Source organism: Peromyscus eremicus, chromosome X (assembly GCF_949786415.1).
Source record: "Peromyscus eremicus chromosome X, PerEre_H2_v1, whole genome shotgun sequence".
NCBI lineage: Eukaryota > Metazoa > Chordata > Mammalia > Rodentia > Cricetidae > Peromyscus > Peromyscus eremicus.
The window spans coordinates 40030411-40048837 of record NC_081439.1 but is presented as its reverse complement, the minus strand read 5'-3'; the positions used below and the strand labels follow the sequence as shown (position 1 = coordinate 40048837).

General features: G+C 40.8%; 1 protein-coding gene across 8 annotated transcripts in view; it reads right to left on the bottom strand.

Moving 5' to 3' along the window:
• Dmd (dystrophin) overlaps window positions 1-18427 on the bottom strand; it is a 2092376-nt gene that overhangs the window by 1610801 nt on the left and 463148 nt on the right. For all 8 annotated transcript variants that reach the window (XM_059250112.1, XM_059250109.1, XM_059250111.1 and 5 more), the window contains exon 7: window positions 12561-12679. In XM_059250112.1, coding sequence (XP_059106095.1) covers window positions 12561-12679 — 119 coding nt within the window. The remainder of the gene's footprint in view (window positions 1-12560; window positions 12680-18427) is intronic.

The following is an 18427-nucleotide window of genomic DNA, read 5'->3' as shown; positions in this document are numbered from 1 at the left end:
TAAAATAATAATAATAATAATAATAATAATATAAAAAAAGAATAGTAATCAAATTTCTCTGGATTTCTACACCACCTATCAGTTTTTCTAGTCTCATTATTCATCCACTCCAGTCTCTGCTGTTAGTAATGCAAAAGGTGTATAGTATTTAAATTGTTAACACAGAAATTTCTAAATTCCTTTCCTAAAGGGTTATGTTGAATTTACTATAAACAAATGAGATGGGGACAATAAATCTTCTAACACAGCCCTCTCCTTGGCTCATGAAAGTCTGATATATCTCAAGTTTCCATTCCAATTTCAACTCACTATAGACTAAAATTAGGAAATAGTTCTTTTTAAAAAGTAACCCTGGAAAAAGTGATCTCCAGCCCAAAGAGTGGGGAGGTCACATTGATGTTACCATGTCTATATAAAGGGATGATGGCACTTCTATTTTTTGTAGTAGAGCAATTGGACTAACAATTGCTCTTACGAAAATTTTGGAATTTAGGTTTAGATAATTACAGCTTATCACTAAATACTCTCAGCAGGACTAGTCATTACATTATAAAAATGTGATCGTAACAACAAAGATAGAACAAAATAAAATTGACACTTGCTCAAATAATTGTTATCAAAGTCAGTACAAGAGGACCAAGACAATTCCTTTCTCTGATAACAAATGTTATATTTTTCCTTGAATATTTTTTAAAGAAAAAGAACATATTATGCACGGGTAAGCCTAAGACCATTCATTTCAGTAGTAAAACGTTCTAATTGAGGCAATTCTTAGAAAGACTTTTAAAACAAGTCAGAGTGACAGATGAATTAACAGGCTGAAAATAGATTCCGTGTTACCATCCTCCTGAAGACAAAATGGAGTGCATTAAAAGTTAACTCTAATTGGTTTGTAAATGTCATTTAGCAGATAGGAAAATGATTGCCAATGCCTTAGGTATTTGTTGTTGCTGATATCTAAATTTAACTGTAATGTTATTTTGTTGTTGTTATTCATCTTAGAGTTACACTGGTAAAAAAGTAAGAGTATCTCCATATCATATTGCTTATCTGAAACGGAAGTAACTTTTTACAATAATGCACAAAAGTTAACAAAAACAATAGTATTTTATCACTGATTTTTTATTATTCCTTTGAAGAATGTCTTCACATTGTCCTCCACAAGGAAAAGCTTTGGGCTGGGAAAATCAGAAAAGGAAAGAATGTATATGACTCCCAAGGTGCATTGCTATGTATACATTAAAGAGAAATCAAGAAAGAAAGTGAATTTTCAGGTTCACAACAGGATATATTTTGAAGGATAAAAATCTTTTACATCTGTGAGCAAAAATGCATAAATTATTAAATAATGTTACACTAGATATACTTATTTTGCATATGTTAACATTTAAACACACTAGAAAGAGCTCATGAAATTATTTATGAAAATGTCTACTGATACTTATTATAAAAGGCAGTTCCACTGAAAAATAAACCAAAACACCAGTTAAGGCCAAATAAAGTATACCAAAGTCTATATAGACAATATGTGAAAACCTCCAATGCTTTAATAACTTTTTATTTACAAATCAATCCAATAAAAAGACATATGCTTCATTAGCCTCTCAAGGGACATGATAGATATGAAATGAAAACAATTCTATAGAGAAAACCTGGTATTATTCATGCATAACTTAAAATACCAATACTTGGTTAATTAAACTTATAAAGTTTGCAGGGGAAGTTATTATATATGATGTGAAAGAATTATATTAATCTCCATTTAGATTCACTGAAAGAGGTATTTTAAGTATGCAATTCTTAAAGATGTTACTCTGTCTTTGTGAATAAGAATCAAGCAAAAATTTATATGACTTATTTTTCCAAAATAATTTATATAATTTCTTGAAAAATGCTGAACACTAAATTATAACACATATTTAGATACCGTCTTATCACAGTAGCAAGCAAAGAAAAGACAACTAAAACATAAAATATGAATTAAGTGAAATCCTCAGCTTTTGGATGACCATATAGAAACTTGAATAACCCTACTTATAACACATACGCTGTTAAAATTAGAAGGAGTCTGTTGTTGGAGAAATCCATAAAGAGAAAGCATTTTCACAACTATGACTTTATTTACCAGATAGGACTATAATCAGGAGCAGTTTAAATGAATCAGACCATATTTCTCATTATATTTGGTTGACCTTGAATTGCTCATCTTCAAAGTATTATCACAGTTCTACTAAGAGCAATGAATATTTCAACAAACATGTTCCAATTAGGATTAACTATGTCAGAGAATATTATATAATTAAAAAGACATAAGGCACATAACTTCCTTTCTGTAGCTACACGTTGGTTAATTTTTCTTCTGATTACAATGTGAATGTACATCTAAAAATCTTTATAGTACTAATTTACAAAGACAAAGAGATCAAAAGGTATATTATCATTTTAAATAGAAAAAGACTTATGTTGTTCATTATAATTTTCATTATTATGAATGCAGTTGTGAGCAGGCAAATATAGGCTGTGCTGCATGCCAGAAAAGTGCTCTACCATACAACACAGTCTACATAAAAGATCTATTTTAATCCAGAGTTACAATTTTTTGAGAGTACAGGGCACAAACAAAAATAATTGGACTATACATCTAAGATAATACAAACTGACCACTACATGAAAATTTATTTAAAAACATCATTAGCAAATGTACTCTTGAAATTGATACACTATGGCTCTTATCCTGTTTTTGAACTGCATGTTTTCATTATACCTCTCCCCTCTACCCCAATGGCGGGAGAGAAAACACATAAATAAATATCAATGCATCAATAGTGAATGAATTCATTCTTTTACTAAAAAAAATTACCCCATAAAATTAATACACTATCTCCAGTACAGCTAAAATCTGAGAGAGGGCCGGGCGGTGGTGGCGCACGCCTTTAATCCCAGCATTCGGGAGGCAGAGCCAGGCGGATCTCTGTGAGTTCGAGGCCAGCCTGGGCTACCAAGTGAGTTCCAGGAAAGGCGCAAAGCTACACAGAGAAACCCTGTCTCGAAAAACCAAAAAAAATCTGAGAGAGGAGGGTGGGTGATTATCTAGAGATATAGTAAAGAGTGTTATAGGAATCTGTGCACAGATATTAATTCATCAAAGAAAAAGAAACATTTCAAATAAAGTTAATCTGACAAAATAATACTGAAGGATTTCGTTCATCAAGAGAAATAATAGACAGTCATCAAATTAGATTGGGACTATGTTCTTGTGGTGGTTTCAGTGATAAATATGTCCCTTAAATGCATGGCTTGAACATGTAGTCCCCAGTTGCTGGGTCTGTTTGGAGAGGTTATAGGACCTTTAAGAGATGGAGCCTTAATGAAGGCAATATGCCATGGGTGATGGGCATTCAGTGTTTATAGTTTCACCCCAATTCCTCCCCTCTTTGTCTGCCTCTGTCTGTCTGTTCCTGTTTGTCTCAGCACATACCCCCTACTCTCTGCCTCTATGCTTTCTGTATGGAAGGGAAATGTGATACCAGTTTCCTGTTCCTACAGCCAAGCCATGCCTTCTCCTCTGTGATAGATTCTAGCTCTATGAAATGATAAGCCAAATTAAATATTTTTCCTCTAGCTGCTTCTGGTCATGGTGTTTTATTACAGCAACAGAGAAGTAACCAGTACAGAAAATTAGTTAGTACCAGGAAGTGGAGTTTTTGCTAATTTCCGAGGTTTCAGAGGTAAACAAAATCATGGTCTCTTCTATTCACAACTGGGGTAGAGGCTATTGTGGTGTAGTTTGCGAAAGAATATAGCTGGCTGCCTTCTGCTCATATTATAATAAATTGGCTGAGGCTAAGTTAATAAGTAATAGAGTCATTTCTTTGTCAGAGAAAATTTTAAGACAGTAATAGCACTGAGTCTATAATATAGTTTTTACTGGTTATTCTTATGCAAATCTACAGTGAAAGAGAGCCAGAAATGTTCAGCTTAAAGAAGAAAGGAGCACTAGGAAGCTTAAGATTGTCCTTAAGGCATGTGATAAAATAGAGGCTGTAGTTGTTAAAGAGATCAGCACTATTGAAGAGAAGTCTCCTCCTCTACATGGGAACAATGACCCAGGGTAAGACCCCACCCATCAAAGCTTTCAACTTGTACAAGGAGAAGGCCTAGATGGTATTTCAACCTCTTAGAGAGCAACAGGATATAAATATGCTGCTAATGTGATTCAAGGGGATTAAGGTGCATTCCAAGCTGTCACCAGAACTTGACAGTTTTGTTTACTCAGTTTGGAATTGAGGGCATAAAATATGCAAAATATGAGCATATAAGCAGGATGAAGATTATTCCTTCACACTTTCAGAGAGCAGATGAGGCAAACTAATGTGTGTCAGAGCTTGAGTTACCAAGAAGAGACCGGGAGACTATTGTATGAACCTGGGATGGTGAAGCCTGTGTGTTAGGATTCTGTCACTCCTCCAGCTGTATGACTGCACATGTGCAGTTCAGTAGCAAAGTAAGGGGTCTTACATCTTACATCATCAGTGTGCTGAGTGATAGTGCAAATGCGTGCAGTGTGTTCACACAACCAGCACATGCATGGCATAGCTCCATAAACCCATCTGAGCATGTGCATGGGAATCCTTAAATAGCCGGACACAGACTCCTCCTCTCTTCTCTCTGTTCTCTCCTCCTCCACTCTCTCTCTCCTTCCCTCCCTCCCTCTCTCTCTCTCTCTCTCTCTCTCTCTCTCTCTCTCTCTCTCTCTCTCTCTCTCCCTCTCTCTTCCTGCATGTGTGTCTCCCCCAGGCCAGGTTACTCTCTTCTGCCCCCACCTCCTCCTAATAAAGCTTTGGTACTGGGTTTCATAGTGTCTCATGACCTTTTCGCCCAGTAACCAGCACCACTTATCATTTTTAAAAACAACATTGGTGCTGTGACGAGACAGGCTCTCCTGGCACTCTGCGTCCAGGGCTCTGTGTCCAGGACCCTGTACCAAGTTTTATTTGCCCAGCCACCAGGACTGCTCCTCACAACACACCAGCCACTAAGGTTGGTGAGTTTTTCCCTTTCTTATCCCTTGCTATTTCCCGCGACTGTAGCCTGAGATATATTTCTTGCACGGGACAACTGGGGTAGGGGGGGTCCTCAGCTGCAGACCATGACACATTCTCTCTTGATGAAGTATTGAATGCTTTCTGGACTCCTGGGGAGTCCTCCTGGTACGTATGCCTCTCAGCCCTTGCCCCTTCTGTGATGACGGTTCAGGTAACTTGTGCTGTTAATTTATGCCAGTTAACAGATTACCTAGCCTCAGAGATGCCTGAGGTGGGAGCCTGGGATCCTGTTTGTTTAATTTTTATTTTTTTTCTTCTCAGCTGCAGTCATGGGACATGGAGGCTTCCACCTCTTGGTTCCACTCGTTCCTTTGATAAATGCCTTAAATATCTCCAGATACCAATAAATTTGGCCATGTAACAGCTGCTTGAATGCTGATATTTCACAGGAATTATCTAACTTTTGCCAACGAATGGGCAAATGAAAAGACTTACCTTATCCCCACGCTTTTACCTAAGCTCTGAACCCTCCCTAAAGCTCTGAACCCTCCCTTTCTGATTCTCTCTCTCCTGATCACATGGATTCCTAAACTTGATTAATCTCTGAATCCAAACAATCTCTTCCCATCTGACCTCCGCTCTGTTCTCTGGTACCGGATGTGCCGCTAAGCACAGACAGGTCTGGAAGGAGGGTAGGATGCATGCAAATAAGTTTATGATCAAGATCCACATTGGGATCATAATAATCTGGATGGCTCTCTAGCCAGAGATCAGTTTACAGCCTACCTCCTGGTGGGTCTTCCTAAAGCTGTCCTCAAAACACCAAACTATCAAACTATCAAAAAAAAAAATCTGTCTCTTGCCTCCCAGAGCTTTCTGAAACTAGGGCTACTCTTAAGCATCTGGAGAACAAGGCTCTTGATCCCACAGGTAGAAGTTTCAGCTGTGGCATTTAAGGTGTACCATGAGATAGATGAGAAAGCCCATAAACAGAATTGCCAAATGTTGGCATATGCTATCCGAGCAGCTGCATAAGGGCTTCCAGGTCCCTGTTTTAGAAGGCCACATGGGCTAGTGCATGCCCTGCTGGGCCATCAATTGAGCCTTGTTCAAAGTGCCACCTAGAGAGATAAGTGGTCAGCTGACTGCCCCCATGCACCCAATGGCATGGGAGCATCAAACTAAGACCTCCATTTGACCTTCTAAGCTTGGCCACAGGCTCACAGGGAAACCAAGATGCAACATGGGGCAATCTGTTTCCTTCCTGTTGGACACCGAGCCACTTAATCAGTCCTGAGGGAGTTTTGGGGTCCCACCTCTCTTTGTCACTTCCCTATTGCCGTGGTAGGGGGACAACCTTATGCACCTCATCAGACTTAATTGTACTTTCAGGGTTACTTAATGGGAAGAGATTTTCTAGCTAAGGTAGGAGCTTTTATTTCATTTGCTCCCTCCATGTGCCTCACTCCAGACTAGTTAGAAGCACTTCTCCTTCTCATGTACAGTGACACAGACAGGGCCCTGCTCTCTCTCAAGTTCCAGAGGACATCAGGATCCACTGCCTTGTCCCCAATTCCAGAAAAATGAAGTCTCACCCCACAAGCTTTTCTCTTCCTGGTTCCCTCTTCTAATTAACTACTCAGCTAATTGTTACAGGATCACCATAGAGCCAGAGTCCAAGGACCATCAAATATATACCCAGGTGGTAAGGGACAGTAACAATCAAAAGGTATTTATACCCCCAGACCCAAAAGTGTCTGGGCTCTGGAAAAACAGGCTTTAATATAACAATCTATTACTGTTAAATGCTCTCAGCAATTGATCACCTGTATCTCCTGGATGCTAAACTAATAAAGGAAACAGGTGCCTTAAAATAATCTGTCTCTGATAAGGCTTATCTCAGGTAAAAATTAAAAACATGTTCCAATCTCTCTCTCTCTCTCTCTCTCTCTCTCTCTCTCTCTCTCTCTCTCTCTCTCTCTTCCTCTCTCTCTCTCTCTCATTAACACTAACCAATATAAGCAAAGTACTAAACACTACAATGGTCACTAGCCCGAGACTTTAATTTTCTCATGGCTGCTTCTTAATATGTTTAAATTTTTTCTAAACTCCAGAAACCAGCTTAAATCCATCTGGACAGGTCAGATCTACTTCAGATAAGGGCCAAACCCAAACTTTCCTGGTCTTGGGACACCCTCTATCACCCTGGGAACCTCCCAAAGGAAATAATAATAATAATAATAATAATAATAATAATAATAATAATAATAATAATAATTTTTTTTTCTTCTAAGCTTTTCTCTGTCTCACCAGCATCCTGTCAGACACAAGCAGCCAGAGTGCCAAGTCAAGAAAGATGAACAGCTCCAAGGCAACAGATGATAGCCCACCATCCTAGGACACCTGTCTACCTTGGAAGCTCCCTTCCCTACCCATACAAGAGTCAGCGAACGCCCACCAAGCAGTTTTTCCAGGAGAAACGACACCCCTATTCCTGTTCACCCACTTTTTTGTAATAAGTAAAAGTCTGGAATGTTAGGATTCTGCCACTCCAGCTATATGACCACACATGTGCAGTTCAGTAGCTAAGCAAGGAGTCTTACATCTTACATCATCAGTGTGCTGTGTGTCCATGAAAATGCACACAGCATGGTCACGCAAACAGTGCATGTATAGTATAGCTCCATAAGCCCACCTGCACATGTGCACAGGAATCCTTAAAAAGCTGGACACAGACTCCTCCTCTCTTCTCTCTGTTCTCTCCTCCCCCACTATCTATCTATCTCTTCCTGCACATGTGTCTCCCCCAGGCCTGGTTACTTTCTTCCATCCCCACCTCCTCCTAATAAAGGTCTGATACTAAGTTTTGTCATGTCTCATGACCTTTTCATGGAGTAACAGTGCCACATATTTTAAAACAACACTGTTTCACTGGAGACCCCAAGATGTTGAAGATGTTGGAGCTGTGAAACATCTGGCAGTGAGACATGCATACAGACAATGGAACCATCCCAAGAAAGAGATGTGTGTTTGCAGTAGTAAAGCTGTAGGGTTGGAACCATCTAAGCCCTTTAAAACTGAAACATCAAGTATCAGGTATGCAGCTACAGGATTTAGTGTTTTACTCCCTCCATTTTGCTCTTGCTTTGTTCTAATATTTCTTCACTAAGCTCCCATACCTTCATTTTGGAATCGGAATGTATATACTATGCCATTGTATATTGAAAGTGTTAGACTCAAACCAAGGACAAAGGGCTAACTGAGGTGCCTGTTAGCATATCAAAGATGACACTGACCACCAGGTTTTCTCAATATCCCTCAGTTTATACCTGTTACAGGGTCCTACTGGTTGGAATACCCCACCCCATTCGCTAAACTTCTCCATCCAAGAGGCTGGACTTTCCTTTCATCCAGCTTCTCTGACTCCTACATAACTCAGTCATTTTGGTTACACAGCTCTTTTGGCCCCTTGGCCTCCTGGCCTCTTAGATCCTGGCCCTCCCTTTTGCCCTCCCACCTCTCCTCACATGGCTTGGCTTAGTTGGCCTATTATGTCCACTTTGGACTCTTTTAGATGTTTCTGCCTCTGCCTATTTTCTTCTTTATAACTATAATAAAAGCCTCCACCCCTTAGAAGCAATCATATCCTCCTTTTATTTCTTTTTGTATTCAGGAAGTGTGTGTGTGTGTGTGTTTGTGTGTGTGTGTGTGTGTGTGTGTGTGTGTATGTTTATTTTTTCCATAGAGTCACAATTAAGACATCACTTTCAGTCTTAGAATTTACTTTGTATTTTAGAACAATATATAAACTATTGAATACTATGGGATCTTTTAAATTTGGACCAAAGCCATTTTAGATCATGAAAGGGCCATGAGCATATGAGGGCCAGGACACTAATTGTACTGGTTTAAAAGATAATTGTTTCCCTTAGGCTCATGTATTTGTGTTGCAGGCTATTTGATAACTGTGTGAAGATGTGTTCAGGTTTTACTATGATTGGTTTAATAAAGAGCTGAACAGCCAATAGCTAGACAGGAGAGAACAGGGAGGACTTCCAGGAAGAGATAGGAACTCTGTGAAGAAGACAGCTGGTATTTGCCAGGCAGACACAGGAGGTGGGGGAGTGAGATGTACAGTATGGAGGAAAGGTAATGAGAAATGTGGCAGAGTGTAGATTAATATAAATAAGTTAATTTCAGGTTTAAGAGCTAGTTGGAAAAAAAGCTTAAGCTACGGCCAAGCTTTCATAATTATTAAGAAGTCTGTGTCATTACTCGAGAGTTGGCAGTCCAAAGAGAATTGACCCTGAGGTAACAAGCGTGGGAGTGCTGCCCTTGCTTCCCACAACCTGCAACACTCAGAAAAGCAGGCCCTGCACTTAGCAAAGGTAACACGATAGAGCCAACCCTGTTAGAATAGGAGTGGGTTAGCCAGCCCCAAAACTGTGAGCATGGAAGAGTTGTCCCCATTGCCCATCTCTTTGGTGGTGGCATGGGTAGGGAAGAGCTGCCCTCCTGCCCCGCCCCGCCCCACACACACACCTATCAACCTCTGGCGCAGGTGGTAGGGCTGACCCTGTGGTCATAAGAACAGGAGAGCTATCCCTGATCCACACCAGCAGCAACACTCAGGAGAGCAGGCCCTACACCTCACCAGGGCAGCAAAATAGAGCCATCCCTTTCAGCTCAGGTGTGGGTGAGCTAGCCCAAAAGTTGTGAGCATGGCAGAGTTCTCCACATTTCTCATCTGTATTGTGGAAGCGTGGCCTGTGGCAGGTGGGAGAGCAAGCCCTGTGGTCATAAGAGTGGGAGAGTTATCCCTGACTCCCACCAGCTACAACACCCAGGAGAACTGGTCCTGCACCATGCCAGGGCAGCACAATAGAGTCAACACTGTGAGCACACATGTGGGAAAGCCAGCCTTGAAATTGTGACCATGGGAAAGCTGTCCCCATTACCCATCTGTCTGATGGCAGCATTGGTGGGGACAGCTTCCCTATCCCCCTCACCCAGCAACACCTGGGGCAGGTGCAAGTGCTGGCCCAGTGATCATAAGTGTGGGAGAGCTCTCCTTGATCCCCACCAGCTTTAACACTTAGAAGAGCAGGCCCTGAACCCCTCCAGGACAGCACAGGTATGGGTAAGCCATCCCCAAAATTGTGAGCATGGGAGAGCTCTCCCCACTTCTCATTTTTCTTGTGGTAGCATGGGCAGGGAAATGATGCCCTCCTGCCTGCCCATCAATGCCTGAAGCAGGTGGGAGAGCTGGCCTTGTGTTCATAAGAGAACTATCCCTGATCCCCACCAGCTGCAACGTTCAGGAGAGTAGGCCATATACCTCTCTGGGGAAGCACAATATAGCCAATCCTGTTAGCACAGGTATGAATGAGCCAGGCTTGAAACTGTGAGCATGGGAGAGTTGTCCCCATTACCCATCTGCCTTGTGGTGGCATGGGCAGAGGAGAGTTGCCCTTCTCCTCCATACTAGTCAATGTCTGGGGCAGCTGGCAGAGCTAGGCCTGTGGTCACAAGGCTGGAATAACTATTCCTGACCCCCACCAGCTGCAACACTCAGGAGAGAAGGTCCTGCACCTTGCCAGGGCAGCGCAATAGGGCCAAGCCTATTAGTACAAGGGTGGGTGAGCCAGACTCAAAGCTGTAAGCATAGGAGAGTTTTCTCCATTTCACATCTGGTAGACCAATCCTACAGCTGCCCAGGCCCAAACCCAAGCATATAACTTGGCCTGCCCCACCATCCACCCCATCTATGATCTGCTGGAACACATGAAGGGACCTGACCTGCAGAACCAAGGCTGCAGAATCTCCACAACACAGGGCAACAACAGGATATCCAGGAAGAACCCTAGCAAGGTCCCAGCACCAGTAGGATAGTAGAAACCAGAGGCCTTGAACCAGACCAATGACTCTTTGCAATGAACACTTACAAGTAAAGTTATATGGACAAAGGGGTTCACAGAGTGACTCCCTGTGTCACACTGCAGCTTCCATGATGATATTTTTAAGTTTCCCCTTTTTTAATTCTATTCCCTTTTTTCTCTTAAATCTTGTTTTATTTGGGTATGTGCAGGGGCCGAGGGCAGATGCAAAATGATAAGGAAATGAATGGGATTAAGATACATGTTGTAAAAGACACATAGAATAAATAAATTAAAAAACACATTTCTATGGTGTGTGTGTGTGTGCGTGTGTGTGTGTGTACAAATGCATGCATGTACACATGAGTACACACATTCCAAAACATATAGCGGTCAGAGCACAACATATCAGAGTGTGTTCTCTCCTTCTATCTTGCAGGTACTGAGGTTTGAACTCGAGTCCTCAGGCTTGGCCGCATGTAAGTTACCTATTGTACCATCTCACCTGAGAATATCATTTTCTGAGCATATTCGTGATTAATTATAAGGAACTACAAGATGAGCTCTGATAAACAAGTTTCATATCTGAAACAATTAAGACTAGGCTTTGACTGATAATAAATTTACCAGTTAAATGTGATCTTTTGAATCACTTCTCAGGTTTTTCAGAAAGTAACCTATCACCAACACCACTTCCTGTTTGAGAAATAATGTAATACTTCAAAAAACAATTAATTATACATTTCTATTATTCTTCAGTTTCTTCCCAAGTATCAATTTCGGTTACATTTAAGAACACACTAATTTTGCTTCTCAAATTTCTAAAAGTGTGGTAATGCCTCAGGAAAGAGATAACAAACTAGTTTCACAAATTTGGCGTAATATGAAAGTACCTCATTGGTTACCCGAAAAGCAGAAGTTAAGAAATCATTATGCAGCTAATTCAGGTGTCCAGAAGGTATGGATTTGTAGCTTCAGTGACAAATATTTAAGTTATTTAAGGGTAATATAATAAAAAATATAAATGCTACAATTCTGTCTACCAGCTAATGAAGCCGAAAATAAGTAACCATCAACTTCAGGACCTCCCAAAGTGACAACTTCTAATAGAAGCAGTGCAGATGTATGCATCCTGATTTAAATAATAAATAAACCATATTGCCTTTTAGGAAGCATATGAACAAAAATTGCAAGAGTAATTAATTAGTTACACCTGAGTTATCTATCTAATCTCTTTGTAGAATAATTAAATATCTATTTGTAATTATTTGTAATAAATGCTGCTCAATATAGTATGCGCCAACCATGAGTTACATATAGTGCCAAGTTTTTGTTTGATTTTGTTCTCCTCTTAGCCCTCACAAAGTTTTAAACTTCAGTCTTAAAATTTTGTATATTGAGAACTATATTTATGTGTGAATTTGTAATATTAGATAGACACTATCACTTTCTATATTCTTAGAACACAGGAAAGCATTAAAGTATATAACTTTCTACATTTTTTTTTTTTAGACAGGGCCTCGTTCTGCATAATTTTTTTAGTTTGTGTTTACTATATGTAACTGTCAAGTCTGAGTGAGACAGAAAATAATAAAGGCAAACTATACTAAAAATTAAGGTAGTCCAGAAATGCACCAACCTTCAGGATCAAGAAGCTTTTCTATGCCTAACTGACATTTGGCGATGTTGAAGGCATGTTCCAGTCTTTGTGTGGCTGACTGCTGGGAAACCACACTATTCCAATCAAATAGTTCTGGCCTGAAACACACACATACATAAACAAATACAAATATAAATTAATACACAATGAAATATGAAACTCATTTCAATTGTGAATTGAATTTTTTTTTTATTTTTTAATGCCCAAAGTCCATAAGAAGTAGCTGATTCTTATTACCTGTTGTGGTTTGAATGAGAATGGCCTTGTAGGCCCATATGTTTATATGCTTGGTTCCCAGTTAGTAAAACTTTCTGGTAAGGATTAGGATGTATGGCTTTATTGGAGTGCCTGTGGCTTTGTAGGGCTGGGCATTGAGGCTTCAAAAGCAAATTCCAGACCCAGTCTCTTTCTCTCTCTTCCCTACAACTTGCAGATTAGATGTGGGCTCTCAGCTACTGTTCTAGTATTATGTCTGTCTGTGTTCTATAACTCCACACTATAATGATCATGTACTAACCCTTTGAAATTGAGCAAACCCCCAATTAAGTGATATATAAGTTGTCTTGCTAATTGTGTCTCCTCACAGCAATAGTACAGTAACTAAAACATTATCCCTCAATAACATTTTTAATGTAAATAAATCACAATTTTAACTTAGGATGTTGACATTTCACATGATAAGTATGTAGAAATTTTGCGAATTATGCCACAATAAAATTAGGAAAGATAAAAATCCTTAATAAAATAAGGAGGAAATTATTATACTTTATTAATAAAAATGTTATTCTTAACCAATTGTGAAATTGGAATATAATTGATTCACAAGTAACTCCTAAATTCTTAAGCTTATATCATATCTCTTCTTTTAACTTCTAATTCATCTCCATCACAAAAGCAATAATTTCATGTTTTCTAGATATAACAGGACCACTGCACTCGTGAACTCATTGTAACAATGGTTGCCTACAGAAGATAGTCACAAGATGGAGTCTATCAATATTCTAGGATAGATATGGGAGTGACACAAAGTTGATGCTATGAAAGGGACAGTATGTTGTTTTCATGTGATTGTTTGTTTTTAGGTGTATGGATCATGGTAGGTTGACCAAGCTCCAGTTGATGAATCCACACCCTTGTGATTGGTACAACAGTAATTACACTTACTGAGTTATAAAAAGGGGGAACATTAACTTCCTAGCTCCTGCACTAGGGGTGGGACTTCTTGCCAATACCATCATCCCCATGCGGAGATTTGGTTGGCTTGAGCTTTCATAGTTTTGTTTCTGCATTCTGTTACAAATTTCCTGTTGTGTATTGAAAATACACCATCCTTGTAGTCATCCACCAGCTCTAAATCTTATAATCTTTCCACTCCATATTCCACAATGATCCCTGAGCCTTAAGGAGATGGATGTGATATTGATGGCCCATTTAGGGCTGAGCACTCCACAGTCTCTTATTCTTTGCACATTGACCGTATGGATAAAAATAATGATTACTTTTATCCTCTGGTAGTATGAAAAGTTCCTTCCAGTACTATCTTCCTGGTTGGTACTAGCTTGATTTATCCATATTCTGGTACTCAAATATGTGGTATCTTCAGCAGCAGGGTCTTACCATCAAATTGTCGACAATAGCCAAGAGCAATAGTAGTAACCTACAATGTTTGGGAGTCTATGGTACTCCATTGACCAACAACTCCAAAGGAGGCAACCCATTTCTGATACTGGGCTTTGTATTTGATAGTTGCTGGGATAGAAGAGTCATGACTCTTTTAAGATTGTGACCCCTGGTAGGTAGACCATGCTCCAGGATAGGCCTTATACTAACAGCAGTTGGCAGTACCATTTGGACTTGATGTGATGATGATAATAATAATGATAATTGATGATAATAACAACAGTAATTTAAAAAGGATAAAATGTTTGGTGGCTAGGGACACTAGGGTCCACCCAGGAGTAGATGGAGAAATGAATATGATCAAATTACATCGTATTAAATTACAAAAGAATTAATATATTATTTTTTTAAAATCAGACATTTTCATAGCTTTGATCATAGTAACTAAACAAATGCACTGTGCTATCCTGGATTAGACACCAGATTAGTAGGTCAGCAATAACAGAAAAATCCACAAAAGTGTGTCAATAGTCTAAAAGATTGGGTGCTTGTTTGGGTGCTGCAAAGAGGCTAGGCACTAGAGGAACACTTGGTGAATCAGCCCATGAAGTGGTGTGGTATAGGCAGCACAGAGGGTCCTGGGAGTGGATGAGGATAGGGCAAGTCTAGGCTAGAGCCAGGATGTTGGCTCTAGGGTAAAATATTTGGGTACAACGAAGAGTATAGAGTAAGCTACAACAAGGCAAAGGTGGCCAGAAATTGTACCCAGACTAGATCACACAGAATACAGAAAACAAGTTATCTTGTATATTAGGGTGGTGGTAATCTCTACAGGCTTAACCCTGGGGGGCAGGGAGTGGGAAGTTTAGGTATAGAATGATATGGTGTCAGCAGCATAAAATATTCTGTAGGTGAGTATGAGTAGACCAGATGAAGTTGACAACCTAGATATGGGCTATATTACAGATGGAAGATTGGAGAACTATTGGGGGGCTTGAATTTGGGACCATGGAGAAGGTGATAGATCTCTACAGCAAATTGCAGGTAGTCATTCTAAGAATGAGTGGTGATTCAATCTAGGCTAGATTTCATAGTATGTGAAAAACAAGTATCCAGTGGTGGGAGGAGGGGATGACTCACTAGTATAGAGCAAAAATAACAACTCAGGATACTCACTAATCTAGACCCTGGTGGAAGTCTGGAATTAGAGTGTGACAATGTAGGCAGATAAAAGGGTACTGTGGGTAGATGTGAGTAGGCTAAGTCCTGGGGCAACCCTAGATGTTGGTTACAGCACAGGAGAATTTGGTAAAAGTAGGCTGGACCATAGTATTTGAGAATATGCAGAAAGCTAGAGATGTCAAGACAAGCTGAGGTCAAGGTGGTGGTAATATAAACAGCCTTGACCAAGGCAACAGACACTGAAACACTGATTATGGAGTGGGATGGCACAGCCTGCACAGCCTGTACAAAATGTCTTGTAGGTGGAGGTGGTTATTACAAGTCCTGGCTGGACAGCAGCACCAATGGAGGTGTTAAGAACTAGGCCTAGGCTTGTGATTTCAACCGTACATAAGTAGAGTTCTCTAAAGTAGGGTGTAGGTGCCATTCTACAGGAGGCAAGAGGCTATTCCATCCAGACTAGATACCACTGGCTGTGAAATACAAGTACCCAGTGTTTAAGTGTAGGAGTGGGTGGATACTCTACAGGTTAGACCCTGGAGGAGAACTAGGAATTTTGAGTATGGAGTGGGGTGGTTTAGGTAGCACAAACAGTCTTGTGGGTGAATAGTGAGGGATCTGGTGGAAGAGTAGATGCGGAAGAACACAGGATGAGGTGATGGGACTAGAGTGGGGTGTAATAATTGAAACTGTATGGAAGCCAAGGGGTCACTATTGCAAGTCCTAGTAGCCAGACTAGATCTGGCCACAGGCTATGGGAACCAGAAGAGATCCATTGGCATGTGGAAAAAACAAGGATCCAGTGAAGAAGATACAAGCAAGACCATGGGAGAGGACTTGGGACATATAGGTTTGGAGTGATGTCATATAAGCTTGAAAAAGAGTCCTGTTGGTGGATATGAGTAGGCTGACCACGGTGTGAGCCAAGGTATTGGGTATAGGACAGGAGGAAGATGTAGGGCACAATAAGGCATAAAAATTGAGAACCTGGGAAAAGCAAGATGTCACTACTGCAATGTACTGGAGGTCGTACCATTACAGGGTAGCAACTAGATCCCATGGGATATGGAAAACAAGTATGCAGTTTGTGTGTGGGGGTACACAACAGGCTTGACGCACAGAGAGAACATGAGAAGACTGGGTAGGAAGTGGGATGCTATAAGCAAGACAAAGGGCTCTGTTGATAAAGGTAGATAGGGTGGGTCTTGTCAGGAGAGTAGAAGTTAGCTACAACATATAAGGAAATGGTAAAACTAGCAATGGGCTTAAGATTTTGGACCCTGTGGAAGGAAAGAGATCTCTACTACACTGATCAGGTGCCAATACAAAATGGAACAGTGTCTCTTCAGTCTAAGCTAGAGCCTACTATATGTAACAAGTGTCCATAGAGGGAGGAAGGGGCTCTGGGTTTGGTGAGAGAAGTTGTAGGAAGCTCAAAGTGTCCTATAAGTGATTATGTGTAGGCCAGGGCTTAGTAGAAGCGTGGATGTTGACTATAGCCCCAAAGGAGGTAGTGGAACTAGTCTGGGGTATAGGATTTCTAACACTATTGAGGAACAGAGTTGGCTGTCAGAAGGCAAGGTGGGCCAGACTAGGTCGTCTTTGCTGTTTGAACCAGAGTTTACCCAGTTGATATAGAAAAACAAGTGTCTGGTTGTTTGGAGGGTTACTCAACAGTCTAGACCCTGGAGGAGGACATGGAAAAATCTGGGGATTTACTAAGGTGGTATAGCTATCTCAAAGTATCCTCTATGAAGATGTGGATAGAGAGTATAGTGGCAGGGGTCTTTATGTTGTCTTCAGCACTGCAGAAATTCCTGGGACTAGGGTATGCTTCAGGAATTGAAACTCTAGATACAGATTTCAGAGTATGCAGGCACACTGACTCTGCAGCCAGGACTAGATTCAGTAGGATGTGGAAAAACAAGTATCTACAAGTTTGTAAGCTAGGCTTTAGAAGAGGACATAGGGAGTCTGGGTATGAAATGTGGTGCTATGGACAGCATCAAAGGTCCTGTGTGTGGTTATCTGACTGATAGGTCAGGTCCAGGCTAGAACACTAATAATATAGCCAACTGTAACATAAAAGGAGGTGGCAGAACTAGGCCAATATAAGGGATTTGGAGCCCTGCAGTAGCTTATAGGCTGTTACTGCAAGGCATAGCTGGCCAGACTAGGTATGAGCACTGGACCTATACCTGGGCTAGATCCTGTAGGAAGTGGAAAAATAAATATATTGTGTGGGGGTGGTGTACTCAACAGGCTTGAATAAAGGGAAGAACATGGGTATGGAGTGGAGTGATGTGGGTGGCACAAAGGGCACTGAGGGTAGAGGTCCTTTGAGCATTGTTGACAGAAGCTTAGATGCTAGCAGAGAAGTCAGTGGTGAGAGTAGTCTTGGGCCTGAGTTTAGAGACCATGGACAATGATAGAGGTCTCTACTGAGTTGCTTAGGGATCATTCTAGAATAGGGCAATGACTATTCAATCCAAGCTAGATCCCATGGGATGCAGCAAAGTACTGAGTGGGGGTATACTCACTAGGCTACATCTTGAGGAAGAATGTGGGAAATCTGTGTTCAGAGAATGGTGGTGTAGGCAACTCAAAGAGCCATGTGCATGGATGTTATTAGGGCAAGTCTTAGTGGAAGCCTCAATCTTGGCTATACCACAGAACAAGATGGCAGTACTTCCTTGGGGCATAGGATTGGAACACTGATGAGGCCTAGAGGTGGCTAGGAGATGGCAAGGTGGGACAGACTAGATCATTTCTTTGTCTGTGGGTACTAGAACCAGACTTGTGTGGCCAATGTGGAAATACAAGTATTTGGATATGGGGAGGGGTCTTCAACAGTCTAGACCTTAGAGAATGACATGGAAAAGTCTGGGAACATACTGGAGTGCTATAGGTGTCTCAAAGTGTCCTTGACATGGATGTGGGTAGAGAGAGTACTAGCAGGAGCCTATATGTTAGCCACAGCACAGCAGGAGTTCGTGGAACCAGGTTGTGTTTCAGGAACTGAAACTCTGAGAAACTCTAGTACT